The sequence below is a fragment of the Moschus berezovskii genome, chromosome 15 (assembly GCF_049115385.1).
Source record: "Moschus berezovskii isolate FMDL1 chromosome 15, NW_MosBer_1.0, whole genome shotgun sequence".
Taxonomy (NCBI): Eukaryota; Metazoa; Chordata; class Mammalia; order Artiodactyla; family Moschidae; genus Moschus; species Moschus berezovskii.
In genome coordinates this window covers 60,858,068-60,880,352 of record NC_142474.1, presented here as the reverse complement: position 1 = coordinate 60,880,352, position 22,285 = coordinate 60,858,068, and the positions used below count along the sequence as shown (strand labels likewise).

The window sequence follows — 22,285 nt, the reverse complement described above, 5'->3', positions numbered from 1 at the left end:
AGTACTCAGCACTAACAAGGAGTGAACGGTTGCTCCATGCAAAAACTGAAAGGCGCGTCAAGACATTTATTCTGCATGAAAGAAACCAGACCCCCCAAAATGGTTCCATTTACAAGCAATTCTAGAAAATGCAAACCAATTAAAACAGATTAGTCGGCTGGGGGTGGGGAGCAGAGTGGGAATGCATGCAGTTAGCTGGGACCAGAGGAGGAGCCGCAACAGAGAAGGCCAAGGGGAGACAGGTAGGGACAGGAGCAGAAAGGGATTAGGAGGAGGGATGGAGCAGGGGAGGAGTGCGGCAGCAGGAGCTCAGGAAAGTAAAAAAAGGCGGAGCGTCCTGGTGGCTGGAGCGTCGTAGTGGCTGCAGCACCGACAGGAGCGGAAAAGGGGAGGAGGCGGAGCCGAGTCTCGAGGACGGGGGCGGGTTCTACGCGAGTGGGCGGGGCCGTGGCGTGGGCGGGTTCTACGCGAGTGGGCGGGGCTGTCACATGGGCTCCGCCCGGCCGCGCTCAGCGTCATGGCGCGCCTCCTGCGGGCTCTGCGGGGCCTGCCCCTCCGAGAGGCGCCCGGGTGGGCTGCGCGGGGCCGAGCGGACTGCGGCGGCCTCCGCGCAGGTGCTGGATCCCCGCGAGCAGGTAGGCCTCGCAGGCCCCGTCCCCACCTCCCGGCTTTCGATTTTTGTTCTCCCCAGCCGGCCGGTCCTGGACCTGACTCGTCCATTCTCCGGAGGCTCCGTTGGGGCGCTCCTGCCCGCCCACCCCCTGCCATCTAAGGACCGACCGCGGGCTGTAAACTTGCAGGGGCGTGGGCGGGGGAGTCCCTGCCCCGTATGAGCGTTTGTGGAAAAGTATAGGTCCTCTCCTCCCACGTGCACACATACTTGTTTAGTTTTTTTGTATAAAATGTACTCTGGAGCCGGGCTTCCAGGTGAAGGACGGCGGGGTTGGGTCAGCAGCCCGCCCAGAGCGCTCTCTGCTGCAGCCACCCCCTGCTCTGTTAATTACACTGGCCCCCTCGTCCAGTCATGCCTGCTGCTTTCCGCGTCTCAGAAGCAGGCAGTTCTAACTTTGCATGCCTGTGGATCTGCTCCCTGACCTCTATTTCTGTGTTTCCAGGACCCAGGGGAAACGTGGGGACTCGTAATCCCTCCCCCACCTCTAACCTGATAACCATCGTTAGTCAGTGGCTGTGACACAGACCGGGGAAAAGTGTGCATTTCTTCTACGACATGGCTTTGGCTGCTCTGTGGGGTTGGGGCACGCTGACACGTCATCCTTTAGTACAGTCACTAAAGGGGACTCTAATGGGATCTTGGGTCAGTTGGCACTGTATTTCATGTCCAGTTTGGGGGAACACAGTGCCATGTGTTGATTGCCTTTCTGGGCAACTGCCCCAGCTAGCCCATCTTGGAATCCATTTGTTTTATGTCCATTGAAGATATTTAAAGATAAATATCTGTGCTATAAATGTACCCAGTCACTCGGAATTCTTTTTATCCCCTGAAAATTTCAAAATATAGTATTAAATAAATAAAAACCCTGGCAGGGTGCAATGCGAGCTAATCAAATATGACTTGGGGTCACGGACTTCAGACCCCTCCTCGTGTCTCTAGTCAGCCAATCTCCTATTTGTTCTTTGCCCACTCAGTGCTAAGTGTTGATTTCCTGAGAACTACAGGTGGTGGTTCAGGCATCACAGATCTGGGCTGGAGCCCTCCTCACTCCCCTTTAGAGGGTGGTGGTTTCAGCGGAAATTTGCCCTTTATGTTTGTACTTAGTGCTGTCGGAAACAGCCTAATAAATTGCCCTGGAATCTGAGGTTCTTCAGCAACATTAAAATTTGGCCAGACACCAATACTTAACAGGAACTGCTCACTTATCAGACACCCACTCTTGGGAATTTATTCTAAGGAAATAATTCAAAAGAAGAACAAAGTTATATTTGCAGAGATGCTTTTAACAGCACTACTCTCAAGAAGGAGAAACTGGCTATAACCCAAATATCTATCAGTTAAGGAATGCTTAAGTAAACCATGAAAGTTCAATTCAACAAACTAGTAGGCAACCATTGAGAATGATAGGCAGCTAATAGTTTTGTGGTTAAGGGGCTCCAGTGTTGACAGTACCACACCCACTGTGTGTCTTTGAGCATGTCTTAAACTTGGTAAGTGTAAGCCTGTTTTTTTCTTTATAAAATAAGGATAATGATAATAGTAGGGTTATTACACAGAATAAATGAAAAAAACTAAACATGTTTTTTCACAATATTGGTGCTTAGTAGGTATACAATAAGCATTAGTTATAATTACATAAATAAATGGAAAGGATCAAAGTGTAGCTATATTCAACCCTTTGCTGTGGACTTAATTATCCACTTTAAAGGAAAACTAATCAGACATAACAAATACAGAGATATGCTGACAGGGAGACATTTTATAGTCTATACATTTTATCACTTATATACAGTTGTCACACAAGCATTGTACATGTACTTTTAGCAGTAAACTTAAAACCAGCAGTGGTACACATAGTAAGTGATTATACTCTGTGATAACTTCCATCCCAAACACTGGGGTCAAAAATATGCTTTGAAGCAAAACAATACCTTCCATGAGAATTCTTTAAATTTCTTACCCAGTTCAGCATTATGACCTGAAAGTTAATCAAATGTTTTCTATATAATTTACATACCAAATAATCCTAGTTACTTTAACATTTCTTCTGAGATGCCTATAGGCCCTTTGGGATACTCAAAGTTAGCTAGGGATAGAAACTTACAATCTGTTGTCTAAAGCACCTCAATATTCCAGGAAAGTTTTGATCTCTTAACAAGGAGAAAGAAAACCAAATTCTACTTTTATACCAGCTTACTATTAATAACGAAGTATATTTGCCTAGTTAAATCCAGTCTAATCTAACCAGTCCATTCTAAAGGAGATCAATCCTGGGTGTTCATTGGAAGGACTGATGCTAAAGCTGAAACTCCAATACTTTGGCCACCTCATGCGATGAGTTGACTCACTGGAAAAGACTCTGATGCTGGGAAAGGTTGGGGGCAGGAGGAGAAAGGGACGACCGAGAATGAGATGGCTGGATGGCATCACCGACTCTGTGGACATGAGTTTGAGTGAACTCCGGGAGTTGGTGATGGACAGGGAGGCCTGGCGTGCTGTGATTCATGGGGTCGCGGAGAGTCGGACATGACTGAGCAACTGAACTGAACTGAACTGAGTCTTAATCACTCCTGACAACATATAAAACTCTTCTCAGTTCAGTTCAGTTCAGTCGCTCAGTCGTGTCCAACTCTTTGCAACCCCATGAACCACAGCACGCCAGGCCTCCCTGTCCATCACCAACTCCCGGAGTTCACTCAAACTCATGTCCATCGAGTCATTGATGCCATCCAGCCATCTCATTCTCTGTCGTCCCCTTCTCCTCCTACCCCCAATCCCTCCCAGCATCAAGGTCTTTTCCAGTGAGTCAACTCGTCACATGAGCTGGCCAAAGTATTGGAGTTTCAGCTTTAGCATCAGTCCTTCCAATGAACACCCAGTACTGATCTCCTTTAGAATTGACTGGTTGGATCTCCTTGCAGTCCAAGGGACTCTCAAGAGTCTTCTCCAGCACCACAGTTCAGAAGCATCAATTCTTCGGCGATCAGCTTTCTTCACAGTCCAACTCTCACATCCATACATGACCACTGGAAAAACCATAGCCTTGACTAGACGGACCTTGGTTGACAAAGTAATGTCTCTGCAAACTCTTCTCAAAGTTCCCTTTTTTCACAAACCTTTTATCACTTTTTGTATCCATATGAGTTGTCCCCATCCAGAAACAACTGAGGTAGGAGATACATAGGCCCCTGGGTTAGACAGCTGGTGTTTGTCAAGTGGAATAAAATTCAAACTTTTTTCTCACCCAAAGCCTCCAGTGACAAAGCTAGTGGCAAAAACTGAGGTCGGCTAAAGAGATAAGGTGTCGACTCCTGAGGTCAAAGAAAACTTCCCTGTCTACACATGCTCAGGAAGGCTTCTTGGGGGTCGAAAAGGGAGGGGGCCCCACCCTATAATAAGCATGGACATGCACCCCCTGGTCTCTGAGATGGGATCCATCTTAGCAAAAAGTTGTGCACTCATCATGGGGAGGGTCCAAGGACCAGTCAGTTGTGGAAAAAAAAATAATTGGCCAAAAGTAAACAAAGATGGGGAAGGACTGTCCAATTAAGGGATTTAAATCACCTTTTTACTGGCTTCTCATTCAGGAAACCAAATTCTACTCCTCTCTGGGTGTGTATTTCTGCCTTACTTCTTCTGCCCCCCTCCTTGTTAGAGAGAGTACCCATGCCCCTTCTCTCCAGCTGTGTATTTCTTCTTCTGTCTTTAAATAACAAATGATTTATCTGTATGCCCTCCCACTTACTGTGCTGTGTACTCTAATGATAAACTTTATACCTGTTTTTACAGTTTCTGCCTCCTTGAAACATTCTTGCTTTCAAATGAGGGAAGGAGCCAGGACCACTTTGCTTCTAAGCTCTTACCCCTGGTGGTCTGCTGGCTAGGATTCCTGGCTTTCATCCAGGTGAAAGTGAAACTGAAGTCGCTCAGTCATGTCCGACTCTGCGACCCCGTGTACTGTAGCCCACCAGGCTCCTCCATCCATGGGATTCTCCAGGCAAGACACTGGAGTGGGTTGCCATTTTCTTCTCCAGGGGATCTTCCCAACCCAGGAATCGAACCGAGGTCTCCCACATTGCGGGCAGACTCTTTAACCTCTGAGCCACCAGGGAAGCTGGGCAGGAAACTAAGCTTTCTCTTCAGAGCCACTCACTGCTCTCCCCTCCGAGATCACAACCAGCTCCAGGACAAAATTACTATCATTTTTCCTCAACAAAAAACACCTCCATTCTTTATACCTTCTCTCACCAACAACACGTATCCCACTTGCTTTACACACTGAAGTGCCCCCTCATCATTTTTAGTAACTTTAATTACATATTATAATTTTTAACCCTTTAAAGCCTTCAGTTCAGTTCAGTTCAGTTGCTCAGTCATGTCCGACTCTCTGCGACTCCATGAACCACAGCACGCCAGGCCTCCCTGTCCATCACCAACTCCCAGAGTTCACCCAAACTCATGTCCATCAAGTCGGTGATGCCATCCAGCCATCTCATTCTCTGTCGTCCCCGTCTCCTCCTACCCCCAATCCCTCCTAGCATCAGACTCTTTTCCAGTGAGTCAACTCGTCGCATGAGGTGGCCAAAGTATTGGAGTTTCAGCTTTAGCATCAGTCTTTCCAATGAACACCCAGGATTGATCTCCTTTAGAATTGACTGGTTGGATCTCCTTGCAGTCCAAGGGACTCTCAAGAGTCTTCTCCAGCACCACAGTTCAAAAGCATCAATTCTTTGGTGATCAGCTTTCTTCACAGTCCAACTCTCACATCCATACATGACCACAGGAAAAACCATAGCCTTGACTAGACGGACCTTGGTTGGCAAAGTAATGTCTCTGCTTTTTAATATGCTATCTAGACTGGTCATAACTTTCCTTCCAAGGCCTTAAACCCCCCCCCCCCAAAAGTAATTGAACTGTTATACCAACACTTACGTAAGGCAGACTTATGGACATATTTCATAACTGCATATGCAAAAAGAACCAGTTTTGGAATTTCAGAAGAGTTTCATCTTAACCCATTTTTTTCTTGGAGTCTAAAGAATACTGTTGCCATATGTTGTTGAAAAAAATTTCTTTCTTTTCCTTTAATTAGAATCCCAGGGATGGCGGAGCCTGGTGGGCTGCCGTCTATGGGGTCACACAGAGTCGGACACGACTGAAGTGACTTAGCAGCAGCAGCAGCTAAAATTTTTCAAATAAATTGAACCACATCTCCCATTTTATAAAAGGCAAGAAAGATATCAGTCACGCAAATGGAATATACACTCACACACCAGAAGACGGAACTGCTACAAATCCTTCAAGACAATAACCAATACAGAGTCCCCAACACAAACGCTCCTCGACATCACACCCATGTCAGAGCCAATTGGCAAAATGCCCAAACAGTACTTTGTGCTCAAAGAGAAGTTGGCCCAGCTGCACACCGGTGGACTGACTTACTGAGTCTTGGAGTCTTCAGCTCATCCAGACACGTTTCGATTCCACCGAGGAAAAGTGTACGAGCCACGGAGAAACAGGGAGGATGCCCGAAATTGCAAAATGGATTCGGCAGCTGCTGGGAACATTCCCTCATACCCGCCTCTTGGGGCAGCAAGCCAGAGCAGCAGCTCCTCTCGGCCTCCCTGGCGCGTCGTCTTGGCCGCAGCGCTGCTCAGGAAAGCCCTGCGGGCCAGGTGTTGCGAGAACGCGGTGGTGCCCTAATGAGAACCGAAAAGTCTAGCTGCGAGTAGGCTCCCAGTAAAGAGGCGAGAATGGTGGGAAGTTTGCTTGATTTCAGAGGCCAGCAACCTGGGCTTGGCGGGGCAGCGGCGAGGAGGACTCCTGTCCGAAGGTTGACTCCCCCGCCACCCCTTCAGTGCGCAAGAGCTTTTGTAGGTGATGGGAGGGGGCCACATGCAGAAACAGCACGGTCAGCTCTGACAGTCATCTTGAAATTGCTTATGTGGTGATCTAATCAGTGTCACTGATTGTTTCAAGTACAGTTCATCTTCAGCTCCAGGGTAGGTCTGTTCCTATTTCCAGGCCAGCTCTGAGAACTGTGGTGGTTTATGTCATGGCTGCAGTCTGATCACCATGTTTACTTCTTGCACCTGGTGGGGGTTTTGGTCTAAGCTCACAGGCTACATGGCTCAGAATATTACCTGTATCCCTTGAGAAGGAACTAAAAGTCCTTCACTTTGCTTAATGACTAAATTATTATTTTGTCTCATTTGACTCTTGTTTCTGTATTTTCTCACTTCTCTTGATTAAATGTTGTTGTTGCTGTTAATATACTTATTTATTTGGCTCTTCTGGGATCTTAGTTGTGACAGGTAGAATCTAGTTCTACCTGCTACCTGCACTGGGAGCTCAGAGTCCAGGGAAGTTCCTGATTAAACTTATTCTTTGGCTAAAGTTATTTCACAGACAAAAGGCAGACAGGACATGTTAGGGAAGGACCATAGGGCCCTGCTCCATTTCACCAGGACACTGCCTCTCACAGTTTCCTTCCCAGCTCTCTGCTTGCCTCCATGTATCTTCAACCTGTGGATCGAGGAGAGCCTCAGAGTACAATCCTCAGGCCTTTCTGTTTTGTCTACACTCACTGACTTGAGGCTCTTCCAGCCCCCAAGATAAAAAACAGCTTCAGGCTGAGGAATCCTAAAGTTCACATTTCCACCTTAGACTTCTCCCTCTGTGTATCTATATAGCCAACTGCCTACTTGACACCTGCACCTGAATACCTGATTGGCATTTTAAAAGTTAACAAATTCAAAACCATGTTTCCAAACCTACTCCTCCTGAAGTCTTCCCCATCTTCCAGAGCCCAGAAGCTGTGGCTTATGACTCTCAACCTTTGCTTTCTCTCATCTCCACAACTGGCCCGTCGGCAGATTCCCCGGCTCCACCATCAGACTGTGTCCACCGACTGATCACTTCTAAGCCACTGCACTGCTGCAACCCCAATGCAGGTCTCTGCCTTTCAGCAAGGGATACAGATAATATTCTGAGCCATAGCCTGTGAGCTGTCTTACAGATACTGAAACCCCCACCAGATGGAAGAAGTAAACATGATGATCAGACTGCAGCCATGACATACGCTGCCACAGTTCTCAGAGCTGGCCTGCCTCTGTAATGGTTCTTCTGTTTCAGCCTTTACCCTGCTTCATTTTTTTTTTTTTTTTTTGAATGTCTGCCACTAATTCTTTTAAAATATGTTTGATCATTCCATGCCTCTGCTAACCTTCCACTGCCTTCCAAACTCATTGAGAACAAAAGCCAATGTTCTTACAAAAGCCTTCAAGGCCTGAACATCCCTGGTGGGCCAGTGATTAAGAATCCACCTGCCAGTGCAGGGGACATGAGTTCGATCCCTGGTCTGGGAAGATCCCACATGGCTTGGAGCAGCTAAGCCTGTGCACCAGAACTACTGAGCCCACGTGCTGCAACTACTGAAACCCACGCATCTAGAGCCCGTGCTCTGCAACTCAGTGACAAACCCACGCACAATAATAAAACATAGCCTCCACTCACCGCAATTAGAGAAAATCCAGCGCAGCCTCGAAGACCCAGCTCAGCCTTAACTGAAATAATAGTCTTCAAGGCCCTAAGTGATCTGGCCCCCAGATCCCCCAGATCTGTCTGTTCTCATTTCTATTAACCTTCCCTGCTGACTCCACCCAAGTCACTCCGGGCTCCTTGCTGTTCATAGGACATGCCAGGCACACCCAGCCTGTTGCTTCTCTTGCCTGCAATGGTCTTCCAGGTATTCATCTGATGTGTTTGTTTAAATTTCCTTCAACTCTGTGCCGAAATGCCACCTTCCAAGCCTTCTATCACTACTCTGTTTTCTCTTGTGTAAGTTGAGGTGTGCAGATGATACGATCCTTTCATATTAACATTGGATGATTAGAACTATAATAGACGTTAGACTTCCCACCTTCTCCCCACCACCCCGCACCCTTTGGCCAAAGAGAGTATTGTCCTAGTTACTTTGTTTATACTCATTGGAATAAAAGTAACATAGAAGCTGTAGGAAGCAGAAGAAAGGAAGACACAAGTGGATAAAAACCATGAAGCCCAATCATAGATTATGGTAGGTCTCAGTTTCCCTTTCAGGAATGTGTGCTGTAGGAGTCTTCTTTTTTTCACACCAGAAGAATTTTTAATAGAGACCTGCTTTGATGAACAAAATCAGAGATATCTTTATAAACCACCAAGGAAGAGAGCATTAATAACCCAGTGGCTCAATGATCTTTTCTCTCTAGTCTCACAGCTACTCGCAGCTGTATCCTGACAGGAAATACTCCTTTGAACGTAGTAAAGGAAGAGGGACTGATTTCTACCCTTAGCAAACCAAGGAGAATTTATTCTGCTTTATTTCATATTTCAGCCGTCCCTTTAACTTCTGTGCCCCAGTAACTGGAAAACTGGCTCTCTGCTTGTTACTCATCTCTTACTAAACTAATGAGTCAATTACAGCATTTTGTACCTGAACCTTCTGGTCTCTGTGAAGAAGGAAAGGTTGGGAGTGGGCAGGGGGGGATGTTATGGTGTGTTCTGCTGGCAACTGGTGCACTTGAGGAGAGAGGCTTAGCAAGAAAAGGTCATTGTGCCTTCCTGGTTTTTTTCTTGAAGCAAAATATATTTTAATAATATAGAAATATATAAAATCCGTAACTTGATCAAAGACTTCATTTGAAGCCAATAGCACCCATCTAATAATTTGCAGTTTGTCAACCACTGCTATTAAGTACATTCTTACAGAGTAGTTGTTTTGAAAGTCTAATCAATGCAATGAAATACAAAGAAACAAAATACAAATATCTGTAGTGAAGGCATGACTCTCATTCTTTGGGAAACAACTAAATTTTCTTAGACAAATCCAAGGAAGTCAACCTCAGTATTCCTTGCTTTTTTCATTTTTTGAAATTCCTGTTTAACAATACAGGGTCTCTTACAAAACGTCAGCCGGCTCTCTCCAAGAGTGAGTGGCAGAAGAAGCTGACACCAGAGCAGTTCCATGTCACGAGAGAAAAAGGGACGGAGCCGGTAAGCTACACTCATTTCAGTTTCTGAGTAGATGTGTTGGGTGCGGTGCATGACCAATTGGAATCGCTCTCACTACAAAACCTAACTTGTTGCTGTTCTCTCAGATCATCCCACCTTCTCCTTACCATATGTAAAATAGATAGCCAGTGGGAGTTTGATGTATGAAGCAGGGCATCCAAAGCCAGTGCTGGAGGGATGAGGGAAGTGGGAGGGTGGGTTCAGGCGAGAGGGAACACATGTATGCCTATGGCTGATTCATGGTGATGTATGGTAAAAACCATCATGAGGTAATTACCCTCCTGCTGCTGCTACTGCTGCTAAGTCGCTTCCGTCGTGTCCGACTCTGTGTGACCCCATAGATGGCAGCCCAGCAGGCTCCCCCGTCCCTGGGATTCTCCAGGCAAGAACACTGGAGTGGGTTGCCATTTCCTTCTCCAATGCGTGAAAGTGAAGTCGCTCAGTCGTGTCTGACTCTTAGCGACCCCATGGACTGCAGCCTACCAGGCTCCTCCATCCATGGGATTTTCCAGGCAAGAGTGCTGGAGTGGGGTACCATTGCCTTCTCCGAATTATCCTCCAATTGAAATTTAAAAAGCTCATCATTTTATATACTAATCTGGCACCCTCCACAGTTCTCCTCTGGCCATGAATATTCATCCAGTTATGCAAGCCAGAAACCTCTCTCTGAACACTGCCCTCCGGCGGCCAGTCCACCCACTCAGCCTCCTGAATGACCTTCTCATCACCCTGCTTCTCACCGCCGCTCTCCCCTGTAGGCTGGTCCAGGCCCCACCATCCCTGCTCAAAAGCAGCTGCCTCAGCTGTGCTCCTCACAGCTGTCCTTGCTCCTCACCTCGCCTTTCTCCTCCCGGCTCTCAGAGATCTTTTGAAAACAGATCTGACCACATCACCCCCTACTCTAAATTCTTGTTTTCAAAGTAAAAGAAAAAAGTTTAAAAGTGGCTAATAAGGCCCTGAAGCTCTGGCCCCTACCTCCCACCCCCATCCTCAGATCTGGCCATCTTTCCTCATTCAGCTCCAAGACCCTGGGCTTTCCCCCACTTCAGGCCCTTTCACCCTGTGTCCTCCTCCAACTCCAATTCATTCAAACCCACCTTTCAGCTCTTGGCCCCAATCTCACCCCCAACTGGAAGCCTTCCCCCAGCCCAGGCTGGGTTTTCCCTGCTCAGTACCTGCTGTCCTAGCACATGACATATCCTGCAGATAGTGGGTGCTCAAAAAAATCAAGCGTTGGGACTGTTGAATGACTGTAGGCCAAGAGGGGGACATATTACTGAAACTGTCTTCAATAACCTTGGCTTTCTTTCCTTTCCTGAGAAAGCAGCCCTCAGTGGCTACTCAGTATAGTACCATTTTTACCATGCTGCATTTCACAGCAAGTCATTTGTCTTAGGCCCAAATATGACCACTGGAAAATAGCTACTGAGCCAGGTTAGTAGATATTTTCATTTGTGAAGCAGACCCCCTAGAGTGGACCACAGCACAGCGGATTTGAATGTTGTAGGATATTTATATCTTTGAAGTTAGCGGTTCCTGCAAAATTCAGGTAAGCTATCCATGTGCTGGAGCCATATAATCATGGTCTCACCTTCAACTTCACTGCCAATCCAAAGTCATTAGATAGACCAGAAGATCCCATAGATTCTGGTGAAATACTGGTATTATTGAAAACTTCCTGTGGGTGGGATTTTAGTAAAGGCTTCCCTCAGAAAGAGACTGTTGTTGTTGTTTAGCTGGTCAGTTTTGTTGTTGATGGCTGGGTCTCCAGTGCCTGGAAAAGAGCCCAGCATAGGGCAGGTACTCCTTATGTGTGTGTGCGCTCAGTCGTTTCTGACTCTTTGCAACCCCATGGACTGTAGCCTACCAGGCTCCTCTGTCCATGGGATTCTCCAGGCAAGAATACTGGAGCAGGTTGCCACTTCCTCCTCCATGGGATCTTCGTGACCCAGGATGTGAACCTGAATCTCTTGCATTGGCAGATGGATTCTTTACCACTGAGCCACCACGTAAGCCCAGGAAAGACACTTATACTAGCCATTATGCAGATAGCACAAGAGAGCTACCTGTGATTCCCTGAGCAGTTGTGTGTCTTCCCAGAGCATTGTAAGTCAGCCCTATTCTGAAGGATAGAGCCACACAGGGTTTGGAGTTGGAAGTGGCAGCCTGAAGATAAGCTGCCAGATGTTTAGGAGAATAAATACATGGGATTCTCAAACAGATGGTGTGTTATACTCTGCATTTGGCCATTTTACAAAATGAGCATCATCCATTATTTTAAGTAATGTTATAAATCCCTTTCAGTTGATTCATTTCCACATGTAACTTTTTAGAATGCTGCAGAACGATAAGCCTCCATAAGCTCCATGAGGCTAAGAAAAGAGAAGGGAAACACCTCAGCCTTCTATTTGGTGACTCAAAATTAAAATTCAGTTGCATGTGCTTTTTGTTGGGCAGCAGTAACCTGCTAGCCCTCTGCCAGGTACGAAAAGGAGGTTCACAGACTAGTTGAGCAGTAACTAAAAATCAAATATCAGGGACTTCCCCAGTGGTCCAGTGGCTAAGGCTCCGCATACCCAATGTAGGGGGCCCAGGTTCGATCCCTGGTCAGGGAACTAGATCCCATATGCCCCAACTGAGTTCACATGTCACAACTAAAGATCTCATGTGCCACAACTAAGATCCAGTGCAGTCAAATAAATAAATATTTTTTTAAAGTCAAATGTCAGTAGAAGCTAGGTTTTGTGCAGGTTACTGTTTGCCTTCCAGATCTGCCATCCACATGGTTCCCTCTGCTCTGAACTCTGGGAAGGCTAAGCAGCTCCCTTGCCCTCTTGACTCCTGATTGAGTTTGGCCCCTGGGAGATGCCAGCAAGATCAGAGGACACAGTAGAAAAACAGGCATTGAGGGTCCCCTGGGGCTGTGTTCCTCCCACACAGCTTGCAGCCTCCCCGCCCCCCACTCCCACAGGCAGCCCGCCCCTCCAGCTTTGGCCCCATGGGTTCTGCCCACTCTGTGCCCCACAGGCCAGTAGGGCAGTGTGTTCTCAGTCACTGGCCCAGGGATGCTTCACCTTCCCTGGCTGGTATCCACTGGCCCTGTCCCCATCTTTGTAAATAGTTCTCTGTGAAATAACCTGCACGTCATTTAAGTGTATCATCTGTTTCCAACAGGTGTGTAGTATTGACAAGACCAAAGAAGGGAAAGGCTGCGTTGGTGCACACAGAGTCTTAGTCAGTTTGGGGCTTCTCTAGCAGGATGTCCTCGGAGAAGGCAATGGCAAGCCACTCCAGTACTCTTGCCTAGAAATTCCCATGGATGGAGGAGCCTGGTAGGCTGCAGTCCATGGGGTCGCTAAGGGTTGGACATGACTGAGCGACTTCACTTTCACTTTTCACTTTCACACATTGGAGAAGGAAATGGCAACCCACTCCAGTGTTCTTGCCTGGAGAATCCCAGGGACGGGGGAGCCTGGTGGGCTTCCGTCTATGGGATCACACAGAGTCGGACACGACTGAAGTGACTTAGCAGCAGCAGCAGCAGCAGGATGTCACCAGAGAAGGCAATGGCAACCCACTCCAGTACTCTTGCCTGGAAAATCCCACGGACGGAGGAGGAGCCTGGTGGGCTGCAGTCCATGGGGGTTGCGAAGAGTCGGACATGACTGAGCGGCTTCACTTTCACTTTTCACTTTCATGCATTGGAGAAGGAAATGGCAACCCACTCCGGTGTTCTTGCCTGGAGAATCCCGGGGATGGCAGAGCCTGGTGGCCTGCCGTCTATGGGGTCGCACAGAGTTGGACACGACTGAAGTGACTTAGCAGCAGCAGCAGCAGCAGGATGTCACAGACGGGGAGGCTTAAACAACAAACATTTGTTGCTCACAGTTCTGGGGGCTGAGAAATCCGAGATCAAGGTGCCAAGCAATTTGGTTCTGATAAGGACTCTCTTCTTGGTTTGCAGATGGTCACCTTCTTGCTGTGTCCCGACGTGGGGAGAAAGAGGTCATCCCTCCCATGTCTCTTCTTCCCCAGGCACTAATCCCACTCTTGAGGGCTCCACCCTCATGAACTAATCACCTCCCAAAGGCCCCATGTCCAATACCATCACCTTGGGGGTTAGGGCTTAAACATGAATTTGGGGGGGATACACAAACATTTAGGGGTTTCCCTGTGGTAAAGCAGTAAAGAATCCATCTGCCAAAAAAAAAAAAGAATCCATCTGCAATGCAGGAGACACAGGTTCAATCCCTGGGTCAGGAAGATTCCCTGGAAGAGAAAATGACAACCCACTCCAGTATTCTTGCCTGGAAAATTCCATGGACAGAGGAACCTGGAGGACTACAGTCCGTGGCATTGCAGAAGAGTCAGACGTGACTTATCAACTAAACAACACAAACATTTAGTCCATAGGATAGACTTTGAAAACCCAGGGATGGGGATATCTTTCTGCCTCAGTCTCTGTCTCTGACCCCCTCCCTGTACAGTCACTCATTTCAGTTCTCTCTTCAAAACAATTCTTAAATCCATCCTCATCTTTTTATTTCCACTGTTCTTGCCATAGTTAAATCCAGGCCTGAACTGGTGGCCGTTTGACTGTCCTTTGAGTGCTCCTTCTAAAAACCAGCTCTGATTGTGTATGCACCCAGTTTAAAAGTTTCCAATGGCTTTCCATTTTCAGGAAGATGGCACTTAAACTCTTTAGCATCATCGACTCAACGGACATGAGTTTGAGCAAACTCCAGGAGACAGTAAAGGACAGAGCAGCCTGGTGTGCTGCAGTCCATGGGGTGGCAAAGAGTCGGACATGACTGAGCGCCTGAATAACAACGAGAAGCATGGTCTGATCAACGCTGCTATGATCTGGCCCTCCCTGCCTTTCCAGCAACCCCGTCTTCCTTCTCCTCATTGCTCTGTTCTGTGACGTGAGCCCAGCCCAGGCTGCTCTGTGTGAAATTTCTTTATCTGATTAACTCCTTTATCTGATTAACTCCTTCTCATCCTTCAAAACTCACTTTAGTGTCTTGGCATTTTCCTGTAATAAACACCAGTCAGCCATGCAATAAAAAATAATGATGATAAAGGTTAAAGAAAAAGAAAACCCTGATCTCAGACATCTCATACATTACCTGGTCCAGAAAGGTTTCATGGAGACTTCCCTAGTAGTAAAGGGACTAGTGGTACCCCCTACTCCCTGCCAACCTCCCCATCAGAACTGTGGTCACATGGTGTGACCACTGCCAGCTCACATCTCTTCCTGACTTGATAGCAAATTCCTAGTGCAGAAAACATGGGTTAGTTTAGTTCTGTTTTGTTTTTCCATCTCTGCAACCATAGTACCCAGTGCAGCATTGGATACACACTTGGTTTTCAACTAATATTGGAATGAGCACGTGAAATAGAAGCTGAATGTGGCCCTAACTAATATGACAGGACTTGTATACAATTAGGGAGAAAGGATGAGAGGGTGGACAGTAGGAAATCAGGCCAGGAGGCAGAGGAGAGATGTCAATTCAATATGTCAGTGAAGGATTCTTTTATGTCTGATTTTTTTTTTAACTTACTGTGGTACCAGTTCCCTGTCACTTCCTCTGTCCAATTGTCCCTGCAATAACAAACATTATATTGTGAATATTAGCATGCTGTCCGGATCTCATAAGTAGGCCTTTCCAGATCAGCTTCACATCTGGGTAGCCCTTTGGCGTGTTTGTCTCTTCAGCCCAGGTGGGAGGGAGGCGAAACTTCCTCTTCATTCCACATACCCCTTTGTGCCAGCGTGAGGTACAACCCGTCAGGGGGACAGGCCAGAAAAAGACCAGCTCACCACTGTTTGATGTCTGCAGCCAAGTTTAGGGATTTTAAAGAGGGAAACATCCAAGTGTGCCCAGATGGTGGGCTCAGTAGGTTAATTTGAAATTGACTGTTATGCTGCTCCCTGAAAATGTGCTGTTACTCCTACCACAGGGAATGTGAATGTTTGACTGGGCATTTGTCTAGAGAGGGAAGGGTCCACTTGTTTCCTGAATCAGCTCTGGGACTCAGTGACCCATCCCATCCGTGTTCAGCTTCTCTTCCAAAGAGTAGGACAGTGCCTGCCACCAGCCACTGCTTATGGATTTTCACAGGAGGCTCATGCAACAGTTTCTCTTTCTTGAAATTTCTTTGATAGAGAAGATGGAATTGGGCAAAAATGGTCTTTTGTTGTTGTTCCAAACAATGAGATCAGTTTACCAAATAACATTTAAAAAATATATAGTAGTCTTGGCTCACTCATTGATTCAAGTCTCCTGTTCTCGGAACCTGCAAACTCCTTAAGCCACAATTGACGTGGTAATTTCATCTAAGTAGTAACTTAGGCACTGGGAGAATCTCGCTCATTATTTAACATTTATTCAGTATGAAGTATCCTAAACACCATGTGAAGCATATTAAAGGCACAACCCCAACCTCACTGAGCTTTGCTTTTTAATGTAGCTATATCCTGTCTTTAATTGGAGATTTCAGAGTGTTTTAGTCAGTGGACTAGATTCCTCTTGTATTAACTTTTAAAATGGAGGCCGAGATGTAACACAGTCCAGAGGCCCATTCTCTTGCTTTTTCACAGCCTTTGATGTTCTTGGATGAAAGGTGCTATATAAATACAAAGCATTATTAATGTCATAATTTGAATATTTGACACAACAAAGGCCGGTCGTAAACAAGCCTGCAGACTGCTTCACTGGGCATGTTGTAATTTTCTCTCCAGTGATACTTGCACTTTGTGAAATTAGTACAAAAATTCCTTTATTGGAGAACTTAATCTTGGATTTAGATCTGCTATATCATGTCCTGCTGGTGTTATGAGAAAACCTGAACAGTGATATATTTCACTTACTTTCAGCCTTTCAGTGGGATCTACCTGAATAACAAGGAACCAGGGATGTATCACTGTGTGTGTTGCGACAGCCCACTCTTCAGGTGAGATAAAGACCAAGAGGTACCAAAGGAGAGTAGGCCTCAAAATTCACACTGCTCTGTCTTTTGGGGCCTTGGGTAAACATTGGATTGGCTAGAAAATTCATTTGGGTTTTTCCATAGGACCTTACAAACTTTTTGACCAACCCAATACATACCATGTTTTTCATTGCCCTTCCCGATTAACTTGGTTACCATAAGGAGGGCTGTTCATTTAAGATTCTTGCCTGTCTTATTATTATTTATAGTATTAACATCTTAGCCTATATTCTTTCTTTCTGTATCCGCAAGAAATAGCAAAAAGCAAACCAAAAAAAAAAAAAAAAAAACAAAACACTTGGTGGGTACCTTAAGATAAAGCTATTAGTTTTTTCCCTGGGAAAGTATTTAAAGACATCTAAACCATAATGGTATTTGCTTGACCCATGTGATTAAAACTATATCTCTCCCAGGGAAAAAATGGGTTTATAATTTAATTTAGGAAATGTAGAATTTTATGAGGATAGATTCCCCACAGTGCTTGACAGTAGTGAATACCATGCCTTTTCTATGTAGCTAAAAGTAAATTTAATTGTCCCTTGATTTCAAAGCCTCTTTTAAGTCAATCAGGATCTGAAATCTCTCAACAAAGGCTTTTTTGTTTAGACATGCAGGAAACAGTCTAAAAAAAGTGATTCGATGAAGAAGAAAGGAAAACATCTTTGAAGTCCCATTTTTCAGAAGTTCAAAGATGTTTTTTATTTCTTTTGCATCAACCCTAAATTGGTTTAGAATAAAATATAAATCAAGCCAGCTCTGTGAATCTTCCATTAGGCAGTGCTTCATTATGTGCTCTGGGCTTTCAGCAGGCTGTGCTTTCCTGGGCTGCTGGCTGCTAATGGGGGCTGAATTTGGAAAGCCCAGCCCCGCCTACAAAGATGAGCAACAATCAGGATTGATTTTCCTTCATGCTCACAGAAGGGCAGGCCTTTGCCGGGATTCATTCACTCTGTCAGTGGCTGGTGAAGAGACAGCAAAGATGGCAGTCAGGCTGAGAAGATGGCCTGGGGGAAGCTGGGAATGGTAAAATGCATGCAGATTTCTGAACCGTTAGTTACTGTTTGACCTTTGGTTCTGTTTAAAGGGGGAGAGGTGGGACCTTGGGATGGCCAACCTGCTTTTAGCCAAACAACCGTGTTGTGAACATATAAACAATGGCTTTGTGATTGTGCAGTAAGCAGCCAGAGGTTCTGTTTCTAGCTTTTGACTGTCATCCTTGCGAGAACATGTTCCTACATTTTAGTCTTTGTTATTTTGACTTCATTGGTGTTCCAGTTTCTGCACCTGTAAAGATGACACTTTCTTCCTACCCAGTGCCCAGCATGGGCACCTCGCAGGCTCTGTTGGGGAATCAGAGTGTTGGGGCAGGGAGGGACTGGAGAGACCAGAGCAAAAAGCTCTGTCCAGTAGAACTTTCTGCAGTGATGGAAATGTTCTATATCTGCTCCATCCACTTTGGTGGCCACTAATCACGTGTGGCTGTTGAACACCTGAAATGTGGCTGATGTGACTAAAAAACTGAATTTTTTATCTTATTTCATTTAAGGTAATTGAAACTTGAAAGACCACCATGAGTAGTAGCTACTGTATTAGCACAATGCTAGTCCAAATTAAGGAAGTTGAGTGACCATCCCCACGGCAGCCAAGACTAATAAAACCAGCCAGGTCTCCAAAAGCCCTTTCAGCAAGTGGCCAGTTTACTGACCTGCCAATCTGCCAACCTATTTGTTTCTTTTTAATCATTTAGTTTTAGTTGCAGTTTCCATTTTCATTTCTTAAGGACTTTTGAGTTTGTTCTATTTTTTTTCCTCCTCCAGCTTAGTCCGCAAAAAATAAGAATATATTCATAAGAATCTTTTATGTTCTAGAATCTTCTGTGTGGTTAAAGATGCATTTGTTTATAAGAGAGACAATGTAGTGGAGTGGCAAAGTATGTAGATATACATCCTGGCTTAATTGCTGTGTGACCTTGGGCAAGTTTCTTAACCCCTCTGTGCCTTGATTTCTCCACTGGTAAAATAAGCATGTTAGTAGTACTGAGCTCATAAAGCTATTGGGAAGAGTAAGTGAGGTATGCGTTAATACACATGAAAGCACCAGAGCAATGCCTGACACATGCCAAGCACCAGATACATGTTAGCAATGAGATTCTTACAGACAGAGCCTTCTTAGGGCCTTGTACATGAAAGTGTTTTTGCTAATGAGGAACTCCTAAGCAGTCTCTGCTAACTGATGAGAATCTATAAATGAAGACTATATTCCTGACAGTGCTTCCCGTTCAAGAGGGTAGATAACTGTCAGGACTCCTGCTGGGCCTGTCGCTTTCCCGCTCTTCCTGTCCCCAGTTGCCATGCTCAGTAACAGAGAGCAAGGGTAGAGAGGAAATGAACAGCCCTTCAAATACATCCAGACTGGGTTCTCTGCAATCCCTTTTCTTTCCCAAGGGTTCAAAAATATTCATTTGAGCCACTTTGGTCCAGGGGAAAACATTTTAAATATCCTTTAATCATAGCTTTTCCATCCTCAACATTATATATAAACTAGTGATCATTAAAGCAAATCTGATGGAGAATTATGAATATAATAATAGGAGGTGAAAAGTCAACCAAAACTAAACAGTTAAGAAATCAAGTGGATGAGGGATCACAGCCACTTGGCCACTGGGCTCCTCGCTGCCTGCAGACTTCCCTTCGTGCTGAACCAGGGGAGCTGCTGACTGTCCAACTCAGAGTCATTTGATCCAGGGTTTCCAGGTCAAGAGCACTGGACTCCAGACTGTCACTTCATTAACCTTGGAATTATGTGACTTCGACCCCTTCCTCTATTCCCCTTCCTTCCTCCTCTCCAATTCTGGATGTGTTTATTAAAATCTACTGTGAGATCACATGTTTCACAGTCATAAATCTTTTTAGAATAGGAGGAAACCAAGAGCCTGGTGTTAGTTCCCGTTTTACAGTATATCCTGGCATAGTACATGTTGTAGGAACTAGGTAATATTGTTAACCTTTTCTGTGCTCCTTTTCCTTGAAGTGAATGGTAATTCTTCTACCATGAGGACTGTCAGTTATCACCAAATGCCTCTGCTGCTGGTTTGGGGGCCATGGAGTTTCTAGAAACAATGACAAAAACAAAGCAAATAAACATATAACAAAACTAAATAAAAGGAACCCCTTAAAGAGTATACATGATATACAGCTTTACTCCCTTTAAGGGTAAAGATGGTACAGAATGGTTTTAGTTTCTCAAGGGCGGGCCTTACAATCTGCTAATCATTTAAATATTTATATTGAAATTTCTAATTGCCCTTAATATTTAAGTTTTCCCTCTTAAATGATATATGATGGGCCTCTTATATTACCTGTAAAATATCCAGATTCTGTTAATTGCATCAATAAAAGTTTATTGTTTCCCATAAAACTTTTTAAATGACTTTTTATTAGTCTTAGATTCATTCATTAAAAAAATTATTATATTCATAATTCTCCATCAGATTTGCTTTAATGATCACTAGTTTATATATAATGTTGAGGATGGAAAAGCTATGATTAAAGGATATTTAAAATGGTTTTCCCTGGACCAAAGTGGCTCAGATGAATATTTTTGAACCCTTGGGAAAGAAAAGGGGTTGCAGAGAACCCAGTCTGAATTTACGTGTGTGTGCACGTGCTCAGTTGTATCCAACTCTGCAACCCTGTGGACTGTAGCCTGCCAGGCTTCTCTGTCCATAGGATTCTCCAGGCAAGAATACTGGAGTGGTTGCTGTTTCCTTCTCCAGGGGATCTTCCCAACCCAGGGCTCGAACCCACATCTCCTGCATTGGCAGGCAGATTCTTAACCACTGAGCCACCTAGGAAGCCCCAGTCTGAATGTGCAGACACTTCTAATTGGACCAACAGCTGCACAAATTTCATGGATACCTGTTACTACTAGTAATAATGATATTTTTTAAATCATAACCACTAACTTAGGTACCATGTGTCCAACACGATGGTAAAAACGCTAAATGAAGAAAGCATCTCAGTCAATCCTCAGCAACCCTGTGAGGTCACAATGCTGTTATATTCTGTGGACGAGGGAACAGAGACTTTACAAGGTTAAATAACTTGCCAAGGTTGTACAGACATACTAGAGCCCAGATTCACTCCCCAGGCTCTCAGAAGTCATCCTCAGAGCTGTACCTGAGTTCCTGGGATCTTTCCAGGGCTCTTTGAGGTGCTTTCTTTTCTAACTGTGTATCCAGAAGACTGGGGCTTCCCTAGTGGCTCAGACGGTAACAAATCTGCTGGCAACGCAGGAGACCCGCGTTTGATCTCTGTGTTGGGAAGATCTCCTGGAGAAGGGCATGGCAACCCACTCTAGTACTCATGGCTGGAGAATCCCATGGGCAGAGGAACCTGGCAGGCTATAGTCCATAGGGTTACAGAGTCGGACGTGACTGAAGCAACTTAGCACACACCCACACATCCCAGAGACTACATCCTCTTCCTACACTTCAGTCAAAACAATGTTGCAGCAGATTGAATGCATGAGCACATCTGGAGATTCAATTGTCATTTGTTTAAGGCTAGACCTTAAAGAGATTTGCAAAAAGTAGAAATAGCGACAGACATAGAGATCAAACATATGGATACCGAGGGGGAAAGGGGGAGTGGGAGGAACTGGGAGATTGGGGTTGACACATACACACTATTGATACTATGTGTAAAACAGATAACCAGTGAGAACCCACTGTATAGCACAGGGAACTTTATCCAGTGCTCTGTGGTGACCTGAATGGGAAGGAAATCCAGAAAAAGAAAGAACGTTTGTATATGTTTGGCCAATTCATTTTGCTCTACAGTAGAAACTAACACAGCACTGTAAAGCAACTATAGTCCAATAAAAATTAACTTTTTAAAAAGAGATTTGCAAAGTTATAAAACAGTGCAACTTGTCTCACTAAATGTTTGTTTCAGTTTGGAAAACAGAATTATCTGTTGTAACAATAGGTTGTGTTAGCTTGTAATGAATTTATTATTTCTAAAAATAATTCAATGCATAAATGTCTTTAAAACTCTCACTTATAATTTCTAATTTGTTAAGTGCTAATGGGCACAACTCATGTAAACCAAGCTCTCAGAGATAATGTTTTAGTAACAGATGGGTCCCAAGACCGGAGTGTTTGAGTCACTGACTTACCCTAGACTCTTTCTGCTGGGTTTGTGCTCTAAACTGAGCTTCCTTCTGAGTTCATAGTCTAGGGGTTTGGTTATTTGCCACTTTGCCCCTTTTCACTCTTTTTTTTTTTCAGAATTTACAATTCATTTCTTGTCTCTCCCTCAGATAGAGAGAGCCATTTCCCTGCCATTTAAATTTCTGAAATTTGTTCTTCTAGCATGATGTAAAGGAGTTCATCTTTGGGGACTTCCCTGGCAGTTCAGTAGTTGAGACTCTGTACTTCCAATGCAGGGGATGCAGGTCCGATCCCTAGTTAGGGAAACTAGGATCCCACGTGCTGCAAAGTGTGGCCAAAATTTTTTTTAAAAAGAAAGAAAAGGAGTTCACCTAACAAAGTACTTAGAGAGTGGG

At 45.1% G+C, this 22,285-nt stretch overlaps 1 protein-coding gene across 3 annotated transcripts in view; it reads left to right on the top strand.

Annotated features, from left to right (window-relative positions):
- The first annotated feature begins 496 nt into the window (after nucleotides 1–496).
- The window catches only part of MSRB2 (methionine sulfoxide reductase B2), a 29,699-nt gene continuing 7,910 nt past the window's right edge, over nucleotides 497–22,285 (top strand). For all 3 annotated transcript variants that reach the window (XM_055428370.2, XM_055428379.2, XM_055428361.2), the window contains exons 1-3: nucleotides 497–635; nucleotides 9,606–9,706; nucleotides 16,605–16,681. In XM_055428370.2, coding sequence (XP_055284345.1) covers nucleotides 518–635; nucleotides 9,606–9,706; nucleotides 16,605–16,681 — 296 coding nt within the window. In that variant the 5' untranslated portion in view covers nucleotides 497–517. The remainder of the gene's footprint in view (nucleotides 636–9,605; nucleotides 9,707–16,604; nucleotides 16,682–22,285) is intronic.